This window comes from Corvus moneduloides, chromosome 17 (assembly GCF_009650955.1).
Source record: "Corvus moneduloides isolate bCorMon1 chromosome 17, bCorMon1.pri, whole genome shotgun sequence".
Classification (NCBI taxonomy): Eukaryota; Metazoa; Chordata; class Aves; order Passeriformes; family Corvidae; genus Corvus; species Corvus moneduloides.
The window spans coordinates 2142502-2157060 of record NC_045492.1 but is presented as its reverse complement, the minus strand read 5'-3'; the positions used below and the strand labels follow the sequence as shown (position 1 = coordinate 2157060).

At 53.2% G+C, this 14559-nt stretch overlaps 1 protein-coding gene across 4 annotated transcripts in view; it reads left to right on the top strand.

Moving 5' to 3' along the window:
• RALY (RALY heterogeneous nuclear ribonucleoprotein) overlaps positions 1-8853 on the top strand; it is a 118269-nt gene extending 109416 nt beyond the window's left edge. For all 4 annotated transcript variants that reach the window (XM_032126833.1, XM_032126832.1, XM_032126834.1 and 1 more), the window contains 6 exons: positions 1031-1078; positions 1251-1411; positions 1784-1897; positions 2955-3100; positions 6932-6980; positions 7204-8853. In XM_032126833.1, the coding sequence (XP_031982724.1) occupies positions 1031-1078; positions 1251-1411; positions 1784-1897; positions 2955-3100; positions 6932-6976 (514 nt within the window). In that variant the 3' untranslated portion in view covers positions 6977-6980; positions 7204-8853. The remainder of the gene's footprint in view (positions 1-1030; positions 1079-1250; positions 1412-1783; positions 1898-2954; positions 3101-6931; positions 6981-7203) is intronic.
• The last annotated feature ends 5706 nt before the right edge of the window (positions 8854-14559 follow it).

The following is a 14559-nucleotide window of genomic DNA, read 5'->3' as shown; positions in this document are numbered from 1 at the left end:
TGTATCCAGCCACCCTCAGGTTCCCCCAGGGCACAGGCTGGGTCTCCACATGCTGCCACAGGCATTTGGGGAACCCAAGGAGTGTGGAAAAAACACATTTAGGAAGCCAACCAGTTACTGAAACTTAACACTGGCTGGGACCTCAATGCCAGCATAGGCAGGAGAGACTTCCTGCTCCAAACCACACCCCACCAGCCATCCCAGCCAGCCTCACATTGTTCTTGTCGCTTCTGTCAAAGATGCAGGGCACCAAATTTACTCTCAACTACACACTTGGGTGGTCATCCTTCCCTCTCCCCTGTTCCTCCTGGCTGAGCCCGTCCCTCTCCCCGCATCAATCTATCATTCTTCCCATTCTTTTCAGGCAGTTCAGGAGGCAGGACAGACTTTGCTTTCTGGGGCTGCACTAATTGTCTTTGTTCAGAGCAGAGAGAAGAGACCACCAGCATCACCTCTGTCTTAGCCAGTGTGAACTGAGCCTCAGCACACCAGGGAAGGGTGCTGTGTTCAGCTGGGGCAACTGGTACCAATGTGTGGGGTCAGACCCCCTGGTTTTTGCTGCCTTGTGAAAAAACAGCTGCAGCAAGGGGGGAATGTGTGTTACTGGGTCTCCAGGGAGTGGGGAATGCTCCTACTTTAGGTTAAAATGCAGCTCAAGCTTAAGAGAACAGGATGTGGGCATTGCCTGGCTGGGGGGAGAGAGGTTTAAATTAATAAATATCCCCATAAATATGCCCTTCGTCCCGACTTTCCTCCACACACATCTTGCTCCTCCTTGAGATAACCAGGCTAACACCCCTCTGCCAACATCAACCTCTCCAGTGCCTTCAGCCCCCCAAATCTTCCTCCTGGGCTCAGCCCATCTCCCTGCAGCCAGGACTGTCCATGTCCTGCTGGATGAGAGTCCCTTATGAAGGGGGATCAACCTATTTACCCTTGGTGGCCCTGGGGGCACTCAGCAGCCCGTGAGGGGGCAATAATAATGAGTTACCAGCACTAATTAACCCATGATGCCCTGATGTCTCTGCAGTGGCTACGACTTCGATTATGACTACTACAGAGACGACTTCTACGACAGGTCAGGCGTCAGCCAGAGGGGCTTTGTGGGGCAGGGGAGGGAGGGATTGGGGTGCATGGGGTCCAGCCCAGCCTGTGGGGTGGGATCCGATGGCCGCGATCAGCGGGAACGCTGCGGGGGCTGGGGCACCCCACGGCAGGGCTGCCACGTCCTTCCTCTGCCTCCCCCTCAGGATCTTCGAGTACCGGGGCCGGGTGTCGCCGGTGCCGCGGGTGGTGCCGGTGAAGCGGCCGCGGGTCACCATCCCCCTGGTGCGGCGCGTCAAGGCCACGCTCCCGGTCAAGCTCTTCGCCAGGTCGGCCGCCATCGCCAACAGCTCGGCCAAGCTCAAGTGTGAGTGTGTGCCTGGGCTGGGGACACGCGTGGGGCCTCCCAAAAAACCCCTCAGAAAGCCCCGAACGCCTGGAAAGAGCAGCCCGGCTGCGGGGGGTGCGGCTGGGGAAGTGCAGGTACAGCCTGAGCGCGCCAAAGGCCGGCCTCGGCCTCCACAGCCTGCCTGAAACAGCGCCCACAGGCTTTTTTGGGAGCAGCCCCCCAGCTTCCCTGCCAGTTTCCCAGCGAGCTGCCAGCCCGGGGTTCCTCCGTGGTTTTTCTGTCTGCTCAGGAAGTGCCCTGGGGCAGGCGCGGGGTGGGGCTGCTCCGCGGGTGCTCTGCAGGGCACTGAGTGCCTTCCTTTCCTTCCTTTCCTTCCTTCCTCCCTCCAAGTGAAGAGCAGTGAGCTGCAGACAATCAAAACTGAGCTGACACAGATCAAATCCAACATTGATGCTCTCCTGGGCCGGCTGGAGCAGATTGCTGAGGAACAGAAGCTGTCTGCAGGTCAGTGGGGTGCGAGGATGCCTCAGGGCTGGCCTTGGCATCACAACTCCCTCCAGGCTTTGACAGGGAAATGTCAACCCCCAGGTTCCAGGGTAGAATCACAGGCCAAAATTACACACCAGAATTCCTGAAGTTAATGGAGTTGGGGTTTAAAATGATGAGATTTTTTTTCCTTTGTCATATCGTTTATATTTTTTTTCAGTTTGCTTTTTTGTTCTACTATTCTGTTTTACTCTGTCATATCCTATTGTATTGTATCCTATCCTATCCTGTCCTATCTTATTCTCCCTTTCCTTTCCTTTCCTTTCCTTTCCTTTCCTTTCCTTTCCTTTCCTTTCCTTTCCTTTCCTTTCCTTTCCTTTCCTTTCCTTTCCTTTCCTTTCCTTTCCTTTCCTTTCCTTTCCTTTCCTTTCCTTTCCTTTCCTTTCCTTTCCTTTCCTTTCCTTTCCTTTCCTTTCCTTTCCTTTCCTTTCCTTTCCTTTCCTTTCCTTTCCTTCCCTTCCCTTCCCTTCCCTTCCCTTCCCTTCCCATTCCCATTCCCATTCCCATTCCTTTCCTATCCTATCCCTATTTTATCCTATCCCTATTTTATCCTATCCTATCCAAGTTCTATTTTAGTCTGTTCTCCTCTCTTCCATCCTATCCTACCCCTATCCTGTCCTATCCTGTCCTATCCTACCCCTATCCTATGCCTATCCCAATCCTTATCCCCATCCCTATCCTATCCTACCCCTATCCTATCCTATCCTATCCTACCCCTATCCTATCCCTATCCCTATCCCCATCCTATCCTATCCTACATCCTATCCCTATCCCTATCCCTGTCCCCATCCTATCCTGCCCTGCCTGGCTCCCACAGCCTTGTTGGGGGATGTGGAACCTTCTCTGCCCTCTCCATGGTCTCCCAGGCCGCTTCTTCAAGATCAGCAGAGCTCCCCGCTGCAGGAAGCCTCTCCATCACTGTTATTTCCCCACGGCCCGGGTGTGGGGGCCGTCTGACCCCGGGGTTCAGGCTGTGGCCCCTGTTCCCAGCCCTGACCCAGCTGTTGCCCTGCAGAGGCCCGGAAGAAGGCGGAGAGCAGCAAGAGCGAGGTGTCCCAGGAGGACACGGCATCCGAGGCCGAGGCCAACGTGGAGGAGCCGCTCAACGGGGACGAGGGCGAGGAGGAGGGACTCACACGGGAGGAGTGTGAGGATGAACTGGTAAGAGAGCTTGGGTGAAACATCCCTGCAGCAGAGCAGTTCAGTTGTGGGGCACAGCTTTACTGGAACTTGCTAAATCCCCAGGAGAAGTAGTTTTTCCTTCCTTCAAAGAAATTGCTGTATTTAAATCCGATTGTTGTTCACAGCTTATTCTTCCAAACCTCCCTGCTGCCTGCAAAAGCACTGCCCATGCAAACCTGTGGAGGTGCTGAAGGAAACATGGTTGGCTCTTGAAATTCAGACATTTATACTTGATTTCACAGCTAGGAGTGGTTTAAACCACACTGCTCTGCTCCCAGGTGATTCTTAGATGGATTTAATCCCATGGCAAAGACAGGCTGTGTTAGATGAGCTGCATTTGCAGTGCCCTTGCACCTGACTGGACATCCACAGAGTCACAGGAGGGTTTGGATTAGAATGAACCCTAGAGAACTTCTCGTTCCACCCCTGCCATGGGCAGGGACACCTTCCACTATCCCAGCCTGCTCCAAGCCCTATCCAACCTGGCCTTGGACACTTCCAGGGATCCAGGGGCAGCCACAGCTTCTCTGGGCACCCTGTGCCAGGGCCTCCCCACCCTCACAGGGAAATTCCTTCCCAATATCTCATCTAACCCTGCCCTCTGTCAATGTGAAGCCTTGTCCTGTCTCTCCAGGCCCTTGTCCAAAGTCCCTCTCCAGAGGCACTTGTCCCATGGCACAAACCAAGGTCTGACCGAGCCAGGGCACCCCCAGCGAGGGCAGTGCCAGCACCGCTGGTGCCAGGCACACATCTGCCCCACTGCTCCTAGTCCTGCCCCAAGCAGGGGTGTTCCTGGGGAACCCAGTGACAAATGTGTGCCTTTGGATGGGAGCCCAGTGTTTGGGTACATCACAGGGCATACCAGGCTCTGTGTAACCACTGCCAGCACTGTCATTTATCCCAAACCAAACCTTTGCTGAGAACAGGACCAGTTCCAGATCCAGGCTGAGGCCAACAGGGCTCCAGGGTAGAAGGACGTGACCTGCCCTGAGTGGCCCCTTGGCACAGCTCCAACCCATCCCCACTCCAGCACTGCTGGCGGCAGAAGTGAGGATGAATCTCAGCCTCCCTCTCCTCTTCCTCACCTCCCATCCCTGGGGTGGCCATGCTGCACATCCACAGCATTTCCCCAGGCCTAAAAGCTCCTCCAACCCCAAACACTCCCAGCTGGTTTGTGCTCTCCTGCTCTGTCCTGCTGGAGCCATGATGGGTGAGGGCTCTGAATAGGGTCCTTCAGCTGTTCCAGGTCTGGGGCCTCGTGGCTGGAGTCCATCAGTCCTGCCAAATCTGGGGGGAGCTGCTTGAGGGGAGACGTCATTCCAGGCACTGGGAAGAAGAAAGGCACAAGCTCTGTGCCAGGAAAAGGAAGTCCAGGTTTGAATTACATCAAGGGAAACTTGCTGCTGTTAATGCTGATAAAGCAGCACACAGCCTGTCACAAAAAACGGGCAGTTGTCTGCCATTGCTGGGGTAAGAAAATAGTGGAGAGACATCTGCTGGCAATGGTTTGGGAAGAGCTGGTCCTCATTACGAGGAACAAGATGTCTATTTCAGCTCACTTACATCTCTATTTTCTGTAACTCCCTGGTCCTGATGTGGCATCAAGACCAGAAATATTTCACTGCCAGCTTCAGACAGGCTCCCAAGTGCTCTGGATGGTCAAGTCAGTGTGTGCAGGGCATGTGCAGGGAGCTCCTCGAGCCCTGCAAGGCAGCTTGCCAGAGCCAGCCTTTGTATTGCTCCTGACCTCAACTGAGCACTTTTGCACCAGCACTGAGCACTTCTGAAGTGTCCCCAGTTCCTGGGGAGTGACTCCTTTGTCCCACATCTCTCTGGCTCACACACAGCAGTGTGGCTGTCACCATGGACACTGCTGTCCATGGACACGGCACCCAAATGGGGTCCCTAAAATCCCTTTGGCACTGAGGGGCAGGGGAGTGACAGGAGAAGAGTCAGAGGTCACTCAGAGCTGATGGAGATCATTGAGTTCTGAGCCATACATTTGGGTATGGAAAATATTTAGTAAGTGCAGTTGGATTGGTGGTCAGTACTGTTCACTGCACTTACTGTGGGATACAAAGATCATTGTGTACGTGCCTTAAATGTCACACTTGTGCAAAAAAGGTCACCTGCCAGCCCAGCAATGCCTGGTGTCCGGTGAGGGGTGTCTTGAGGGATCTGTTCAAGGGGAGATCCTTGCACACAGACAGCTGCTTTGGAGGGAGAGCTAAAGGTATCCTGATGTGTTCAGGTATTCACAGCACACAGTGGTTGATTTGCAGTCAGATTTTCTTCTGTTTTCAGGGAGGTTTGGTCATTTATCTGCCCAGTCTGCATCCAAATGGTTTTTGAGGTTGATGCTGGGGGCTCAGTGAAAGTCTCACACAGTAAAAGCCCAGATGTCCTGGGTCTCCTCGGCCTCCAAGGCAGTCTCACATGGGATTTTGCCAAGCAGGTCCCAAAACAACCCAAAATCTGCTCTCCTAAGTTCAGGGATTTGATCCTGCTCTTGGTGTTGGTCACTTCTCTCAGGTTACTCAGGTTCACAGTCCCATGGGCTCTGCAGCCAAGGCTTCTCTCCACCTTCACATCCCTGACCAGGTGTTCCTTGGCCATCAGGAACGAGAACAATGTTTCCCCTGGTCAGCTGGGTCAGGAACTTACTCTTGAGGCTCTCCAAAAGTCTCCTGTTTCTTGCTCCAGCCCTGCTCCTTCCCCCCAGATGCCAGGGTGGTGGAGGTGCCCCGTCCTGCAGCCCTCCAGAGGAGCCTCTGTACCCGTGGTGTGAGGAGATGCCTGCCACGGTGCCAGCCCCATTGGGCTGTCCCTGATCCTTGCCCACAGCAAGGACACCTCCCCTGGCTTTCAGGCACAGCCTGTTTCCTTGCCTTTCCTTTTGGACTCCCTCGTGTCCCCTGTAGACAACTGCTGGATCCATTTCCATCCCTGAAATGCTCCCCCTGTGCAGGAGGTTGAACACTCCTGCTGAGCACCCCATTCTCCCAGCGATGCTGCACTGCACAACAGCTCCAGCAGGAAATTCCAGACAACCACAAAGGCTGGAAAAGACTTGCAAGACCATCAAGCCAGTCCAACAACATGCCATGCTTTCCAAACCCCCTGCATGGGGAGCAGTTCAGCACCATTACTGTGGTATTTGTAGTGATGAATGTGTGTTACCATTCTGGAAAATGAGTTCTGCTGCAAACTGGGACTGCTGCAAACAGTTCCTGTGCTCAGCAGCAGAATCAGGACTCTGATTTGCCTCTGTGGACTGATGCACGCTGGCATCACGGGGCAGTTCCAGGGAACAAGAAACAGGATGAGCGGAAATGGCCTCAAACTGTGCCAGGGGAGGTTTAGATCGGAGATCAGGGAAATTTCTTCACTGAAAGGGTGGTCAGGCATTGAAACAGTTGCCCAGGGAAGTGAACACGGAGGTGCTGGTTAATGGTTGGACTTGATGATCTTGGAAGTCTGTTCCAATCTAAATGATTCTATGATTCCATCACTTCCAAGCCCAGGAGGGAATTACACACCCCAGGTCTGTTTGGCAGAGCCGTTTCAGAGTAAGGAGCCAGAGGAATTGTGTGGTTTTGCCTGGGCCTCTGTTGTGCCAGCAAGCACAGCCCTGGCCCCTGGTGTCCATACCAGGTGTGTTTTGTAGCTCCTCCATCACACTGAGCACCCTGGCACTGCTCTCCCACACCAGGGGACCAGCTGGTGGCCACATGCGAGGTGTCACAGCGCCCCAGGCAGGGCAGGAGGGACACAGGGGGGTTTACTGTTTGTGGTTCCTTTTCCCTGCAGGAGAACAGCCATTACACAGATGTGGAGGATGCCAGACTACAGTAACCAGGTACAGCTCCCCTGCTGCTGATTCTGAGCCAAAGCTCTTGTTCTGTGCATGTTGGGCTGGGGGGTTGCTGCTTCAGGAGAGGCTCTGTTCCACTGATCCCCTATGTGGAGACATGGAGCTTGGCTGCTCAGCTGGGTCACTGGCCAGTCCCTCACCCTCTCTCCTAAATGACAAATCTGTGGGGTTCAAGGACAGTGCTGTAGCTCCCCTTTTCTCCTTGCAGCCCACCCAGAGCAGCTGTGAGCAACAGTGTGAGGAAAGCACGAGGCTAAACCCTGTCCTGGCACGTTGAGCAAGACAAGCTGAATGGAAGTGCTGCTGTCATCTCTACCTGGCATTCAAAGAAGAAACATGGCCCAACATCTTCCATCCATCTGTAAAGCAAAGGCAAAGAAAACTCATCCTCCCAGCGGATCCCCACCACCCCTGCAATGGATTCGGAGCTCTGCAGCCAGAGGCAGGAGCCAGACCTGCACAACCCAGAGCCACCACAGAGATCAGGAGAGCAGCTGTGTCCCCAAGGGAGCCAGAGGTGTTCTAGAGCTGCTTGCAGGAGAGCAGAGAGAACTGAGCCCAACCCAATAAAGACATTTTTCCTGTGCGAGGTGAGAGCCAGAGCATTTCCTGACTGGGGGAAAAGTACTGTCTCAGTTTGGACAATCTGTGTTCCTGTGCTGAAGATCCTGTTGAGTCAGAGGTGTGGGGTGAGCTGTCCCCCAGCACGGCCACCTCCTGTCACGTCTCTTGCGCCCCATGAGCTGCTGTGTGTCCAGGGTCACTTCCAGGTGGAAAGGAGTCGGTGCTGGAGCAGCTGCTGCGCTCTGGGAAGCTGCTTGAAGAGAGGAGGGGAGAGGAAGCTGCAGGAAAGCAAGTGATCCCAAGCAGGAGAAACCAAGGACACGTCACCCTCAGTGATTTGGTGTCCTCATTCTCCACCATGTAAGGGCTGAGCAAGCCTCTGCAGAGTGGGGGGTGCCAGCAGCTATGGATGAGACCCTTTCCTTGGACCAGCTGCTCCCTGGAAGGAAGGGAGCTCCTCCTGCAGCCTGGAGCCAGAGAGATCAGCCTCTTCCCTGGCTGCCCACATCTCCTCCTGCCCCGGTCAGGGCACATCAGGAGAGTGGTGCGACAGCTCCTGCTTCTGCCTGAGCTCCATCCCCGGGGTGACAGCGTGCCCGAGGCTGGGGACAGGGAATACCCCGAGCACGATGCATGTGGGTGTGCCAGCACCCCCCTGCTCCCCAGATCCCAGCTGCTTTTGCCCCCTGCCCGGTGCTGTGAGCAGAGGGCTCATCGTGGGACCCCTGCACCCGAGAGGCCTCAGCCGTTCTCGTTTCTCCTTGCTGGGCTTGTCCTGTTTTCCCGGGGTAGACGGGACTGAAACTCCCACAGCACTTTTTTCATACATGGTGTGTCCTGCCCACCCCCTTCCCCTCCAGAACACACACACACATCAGTGCTTGGAACCCAGAGTGCTGTCCACACCTTCCCCTTGGCCAATCCCTCCCACACCTGGCCCTGGGTGGTCCCAAGTGCTCCAACCTCATCCACGGCATCTCTTGGAAGGGTGAAGGGAAAACAGCTCCAGGGGTGACACTTCCTCTCCCTGGCACCATCCTGGAGCACGCATGGCCCTTGAAGCACAAAGTTTCCTTTGCATTTCTTAGTTTGGGCTGCTTGAGGAGGGCTTGAAGGGAGAGCCCATCCTTCCCCTGTGGTTCCTGTGCAATGTCTGCACCGTGCTGTCCCGAGCTGTTCTCCAGGCCTGGAGAGATGAGCTGCAGGTGTGGCTGTGAACTGACTGTGATGCTGATGTTCGGGAGAGAGGTGACCTTGTACATACAATCCTGTATAATAAAAGAAAGAAATCTAATCTGCCTCCCCTCTCTTCTGTCTGCTGTACACACACACTTCTTCTGTTCCAGACAAGGCTTTTTTCCCTTTCCAAGCCTCCGCTCTCCCCACAGGATTTGCTTTCCCTTCCACAAGGTATATCCCACTGGGCTGACCAAAACATCTGCGTTCACAGGGGCTCTGGGATTTTTCCCTGGAGGCTTGGAAACTTCTTTAATGCAGGAGAGCAGGGGCCAAATCCTGGCCTTTAATCTCTGGATTTTTCACTTGTCCGGCTCATAACAGACTGGAAAAATCTGGCTGCTTTGCCAGTTTGCACAAGCCAGCAGTGCCAAAAACTGCTTCTTAAGCACAGTGTTGCTCTGGTTGGCACCAGAGTGGTGTCAGGAGGGACCAGTGACCACATGGGGAGAATCCCAGAATCCCAGAATGGCTGGGGTTGGAAAGGACCTTAAAGATGATCTCTTCAGGACACCTTGCACTGGACCAGGTTTCTCCAAGGCCCATCCAACCTTGGTGGGTTCTTTGTGGCTGAGCCACCATCCAGCACTGGAGGGCAAAGCTGCCTGAGTTTATGGTGAGTCTGAGATGTTTGAACATCCATCTCTCCATGCATCCTGCCATCAGTCAGCAGTTCCCTTCAAGGTGAGAAAAGCAGCAGCATCAGACTGATGGCTGGGTGTCTGTGGCTGGAAGGAGGAACAACAGGAGGGGGAAAAAAAAAAACCCAAAACCAAACCAAGTCAAACTGGCTTTCAAGAAGATGGAAATCAGCCCGACCTTCAGTCATGTTCCCAGCTCTGAGGTGCTGCAGTGCCTCAGGGGCTGGGACTGGGTCACTCCACGGCCAAAGTCTCCCAGCAAACAACTGGTTTGATTTTGTTCATTATCTTGGGAGGAGAGTGAGGGACTGGGGGAGCTCTCAGGCCCTTGTAGGGCAGCTCACTCCGCTCCTGGCTGTAGGTGGGGCCCCAAGGAAATGAGTTCTGGGGTTTTGGTGCTCACCAAGGTCTTTCTGTGACGGTGAAGAGAACCCACACGGAGAGGTGAGGGGGCAGCAGGGGGTGGGAAAGGGACACCCCTGACCCCTTCATGCACCCTTTGGGCCATAAACCAGCTGCACAGCTCCCTGCTGGCTCCAGCAGGAGGGGAATGGGCAGCCAGGAGGGGTCACCCCTGCTCTGAGGGGCTTTCCCACATTAGGTTCCCACATTTCCATTTAGGTTGGAAAATCCCTCTAAGGCCACCCAGTCCAACTGCCCCCAGCTCCGCCAAGGCCATCACTGACCCATGTCCCCGAGTGCCACATCACCTCTTTTAAATCCCTGCAGGGATGGTGACTCCACCACTGCCCTGGGCAGCTGTTCCAATGCCTGACCACCCTTCCCGTGAAAAAATTTTCCTTCATATCCAACCTAAACCGCCCCTGGCACAGCCTGAAGCCATTTCCTCTTGTCCTATCCCTTGATATCTGGGAAAAGAGACTGGCCCCCAGCCACATCCCAAAAAGGAGGGGGATTCTCCTTAGCCCTGCTGGTGGTGCTAATGTATTCACAACAACGGTTTTTATTGTCTTCTGTGGCAGTAGCCAGATTACGTTCAAGCTGAGCTTTGACTCTTCTTATTTTCTCCCTGCATAGCCCCATGACACTCTTGTAGTTGTCCTAAATTGCCTCCCTGTTCTTCCAAAAGTCATAAATTCTTTTTTCCTCAGTTCCAGATAGAAGTTAAACCAACCCGTTTTTCTTCCCCATCTCATCTTCTGGCTCATAGGCACAGCCAGCTCCGGGGCCTTTAGGGTTGGCCTGGCTAACAGAAAGATGTGTGGCGTCCTCCCCAAGGCCCTTTAAACATCCATGATGCAAAAAAGATGTTTCAAATTCCGTGAGCTTTTGAATGAATGTAAAGGGTCCCACCCCATATGCACCCAACCTCCTTTTCCAGCATCCCCAAGGAGTCGCTCCCTGTAAATCCCCCCTGTCCTGCTGGCATGTGGGAGGACAAGGGTTGGGCCAGTCCATTCTCTCCAGAACAACCCCACAGGCAACAATTAATTCAACGTCTGCATAGTCTGAAGAAAGCTCATAGTCAGAAGCTGAGTAGCTCAACTGAACACGCACCAGTTGCCACGTGTGAGCTTGAAAAAAGCTTTTGTTAAAGACTCCTGACCACCCACAGAGAGGATGTCCCATTCCCAAGTGTCCTGGACCTCACCTGGCTTCTCACTTGGACTGCTCTGTTTGCTGCCATCCCATCAGTGGCAAAAGCAGCGTGGTCTTGGTTAGAAACAACCCCAAAGTCTCAGTGCCTGCTGCCTTGCCTGCACCTCTGCAAAGGAAACGGGAATGTCTGAGACTGGTGACACACTTGGGATGGGATGGGATGGGATGGGATGGGATGTGATGGGGTGGGATGGGGTGGGGTGGGATGAGATGGGATCAGCAGATGTGCCGGAAGTTTTGGTGCTCTGGTTCTCCCATGCTGGCCTGGGCAGGCATTAGAGCAGCAGAGCAGGGTTACTCCAGTCCCAAATGCTCCTTCCAGGTGCTTCTGGACACAGACAAACAATCACTGGGGCCAAAATGCCTGCAGTCATGCACTGTCTGAGCCAGGAGATGCCACAGAAACCCTCACTGACTTTAGTAACTCCCATTAACTTTGATGAGCATCACAGTTGCAGGCCGTGCAGCACTTTGGGAACATTTCAGTTACTGCAGCTGTAACGGGACTGTTCTTTGGGGAATTTGTAAGAGCCAGTTGCTGTGTCTGTCACAGTGGTCGTATCCCTCCTGCATTGTCTTCTTGCTACCTGCAGGAGGTTCAATTCCCTCTTTTTCCTCTTATCAGTCAAGTTTTGCAAACATTTGGAGATGTAGTCAAGATCCCCACAGGTTCCTGGTGGAGTCTGTCCATCCTCTGGCAGGAAAACACCCCCGAGCCTTGCATGGGGACAGTGGTGCCGAAAGGACTCAGCCACATGGGGAATGCTCTGCCTGCCCTGGACAGAGCCAGGTGTCAGGATGGACACCCTGCACTGGCTCAGCAAGAACACATCCAGTTCAGCACCTTCCATTGCCCAGATGTCCTCCCAGGCAGGGGATTGTTTCCTCTGACAGGCTGGCCCAGGCACGAGGGTGCAGAGCCCCAGCACTGCACACACTCAGAGCTTCCTCCTGCTGGGTGAGCCCGAGCCAGATGGGGTGAGGAGAGCAGGCCTGGCAGCTCAGCTGGGACATCTCCTCCTGCTCTGCGCTCTGTGCCCCAGCTTGGCTCCTCCCTTCCTGCCCACACTGGCCAGAGCATCCCTGTGCTGAGTTGGCCCAGCTCAGGAGTGGCCACGGCATCTCCAGAGGGACAGAGGGGCTCCAGCCTCAGCACACTCCTCTTGATTCAAGCCACGGATTTTCTTGGCCAGGGACAGGATTTAAAGGCCACCTCCTTCATTCAGAACAAAGAGTAAAGGGAAACAATGTGCTTCAGCACACAGTTTAAATGAATTTTGGGGAAGTGGGGAAGGCCTCAAATTAAAAACAAAGTGCCATGTACAGAGTATTTGAGACTCCCCAGGCAGCCCCAAGCAAGGGCTTTCCCTCAACAGCACCCACAGCCTCAAGCACAAATCACATCAGGAGAACCCCAGGGCTGCCTGCACAGCTCCTTCAGAAGAGTAGAGAAAGCAACATCTCCTCCCTCTGTTGTCTGAGGGTGTTGGGGAGTGTGGGGACAAGGCAGCAAAGAAAAACGTTTTAAGCTTCATTTCAGATGAGCTCACATTTCTCAGAACTTATTTTATCACAGCCTTGGTGGGAAAAAAGGCAATTTTGGTGCTGAACAAAAGCAGCACAAGGCCTGCAGCAGGGTCTGAGGGCAACGAGCAGCATAGAGACATTTCAGTCCACAAAACAAGAAATGTAACTGCAAATTTATTTTACATTTGCCTTCTGTGCCTTATTTTCAAAATTAATCACATCCAGCTTTCCTCCCTGTAATAAACCACGTGACACTGGTGACAATCAGGGCACAAACTGCTTTGCCATCAGTCCCACAGTCCTGCTCCCCCCCAGTGCAATGCTCTCACACTGAAGAAAGAAATACACCAAACTCATGGGATAATTACCCAAAGCAGGGCTGGGGACAGAAACAATTAAAAGTGATGTGCTTTACTACAGAATGTAGAATTAAGGATGCTGCTTTTGTTAGAAAACACAAAACTTCTGTGAGTCCAGAGACCACTGTGGGAGATGCAATGGGCTGAAAAGAGAGGGAGGAGGGGATGTACCACACATTTCTGGTGGGTATTGGGCAGAAAAATGCTTCCCACCACAGAGGTAAAGTGTTTTATTTCAGAATTATGCAGGTGTTTGCAATATACAAAAAGGAAAAAGGATGAACAGCAAACTCAGGCAGCAAGGAGTGAGCCTGGGCTTATAGACAAGGGCAGAGGGAAGTGAGAAAGTGTTTTTCTTCCAGTGAGGAAAACCCAGTTCCTCAGGTCTGTTGGGCAGCAACACATTTCCAGGGCCAGCTGGAATTTCTAGTTCTGTATAAAGACCTGTTCCCATGGGTTTGGGGCAGACTGACAGACTGACAGCCACTGGGTACGGAGGATGTGTAGGAACGCACAGGGTTATGCGTGTGATACCTAAGGCAATGTTTACGTGGAGCTTATCTAAGTCCGCGTATGGTGAAACACCTGCAGGAAAAGCAGCGTTCAGGCTTTCTCTAAAAACTAAACACTGGCTGAACAGCCTCTGGAGGCGCTTCCCTGTCTTCATCACTGAAATAGATAAAATAATGAAAGAGCTGCAAACACCAAACTTCTTAGCTCAGGGACTGGTGAGGTCCCTTCAAAGCAAAGCCATGTCCAGGTGAGATAATGTGTTAAGGATCAGCAGCAGCCCTGGAACTTGTTTCTCTTCAGGAGGGTATTTCCCTGTAACATCTTCCTTCAAAAGCCTTTTTCCTCCTCCTGTCATGAGATCCTTTAAGCAACTGATCAGATCAGAGCAACCTTTCTGCTCCCTCAGCTCTCTGCGTTTGAGGGAAAGGACACAGGGAATTGTGCTCCTTTCTCTGCCATAGGATTTTACTGTTCACCCAAAATCCTTTTAGCTATTATCCCAAACTGGAGCCAGTTGAGTTTTCCCAAGGTGCCCAAACCCCTGGAACCAGAGCAAGCTGTGAACTGCCAAATGTCCCTATAAATGCAGAGAGCAGAATGAGGAGCAAAGCCAGACAGGTCCAGCCTAACCCTGGCTGCTCCCATGGCCATTGAGAGAATCCCACCCTCTGCAGACTCCAGAAGTGGGCACTGCTGCCAAAAGCCTAGGAAAGGTTTTCCCCAGGACAGGCTTGTCCTGATCCCCCTGGGACCCGGGTCCTCTGCTACTCTGGCAACAAGGCACTGACCTTCACCATGGCAGGAACAATTCAGAAACAGAAAATCCAGCAATTCTTTTAAGAGCTGGAGAGGCTTTGCAGTTTGCTCTCCATCCAGCCTGATTCTGAACTGGTAAATTCTTGTGCAGCTGCTGATTTCTGTTCAACATCTGTGTTCACATCCTTCTCAAAGCCGGGCCTCTCCCCTTCTTGGATGCTATTCCAGTAATCAGGAGTAAACCTCTAGAGAAAAACTGAGCACAGGGGCAGAATGGAGAGCTGGAGAAATGTTATTCACAAGATGAACAGATAAATTCTAATGATTCTCAGCTGTCAGCATCACACT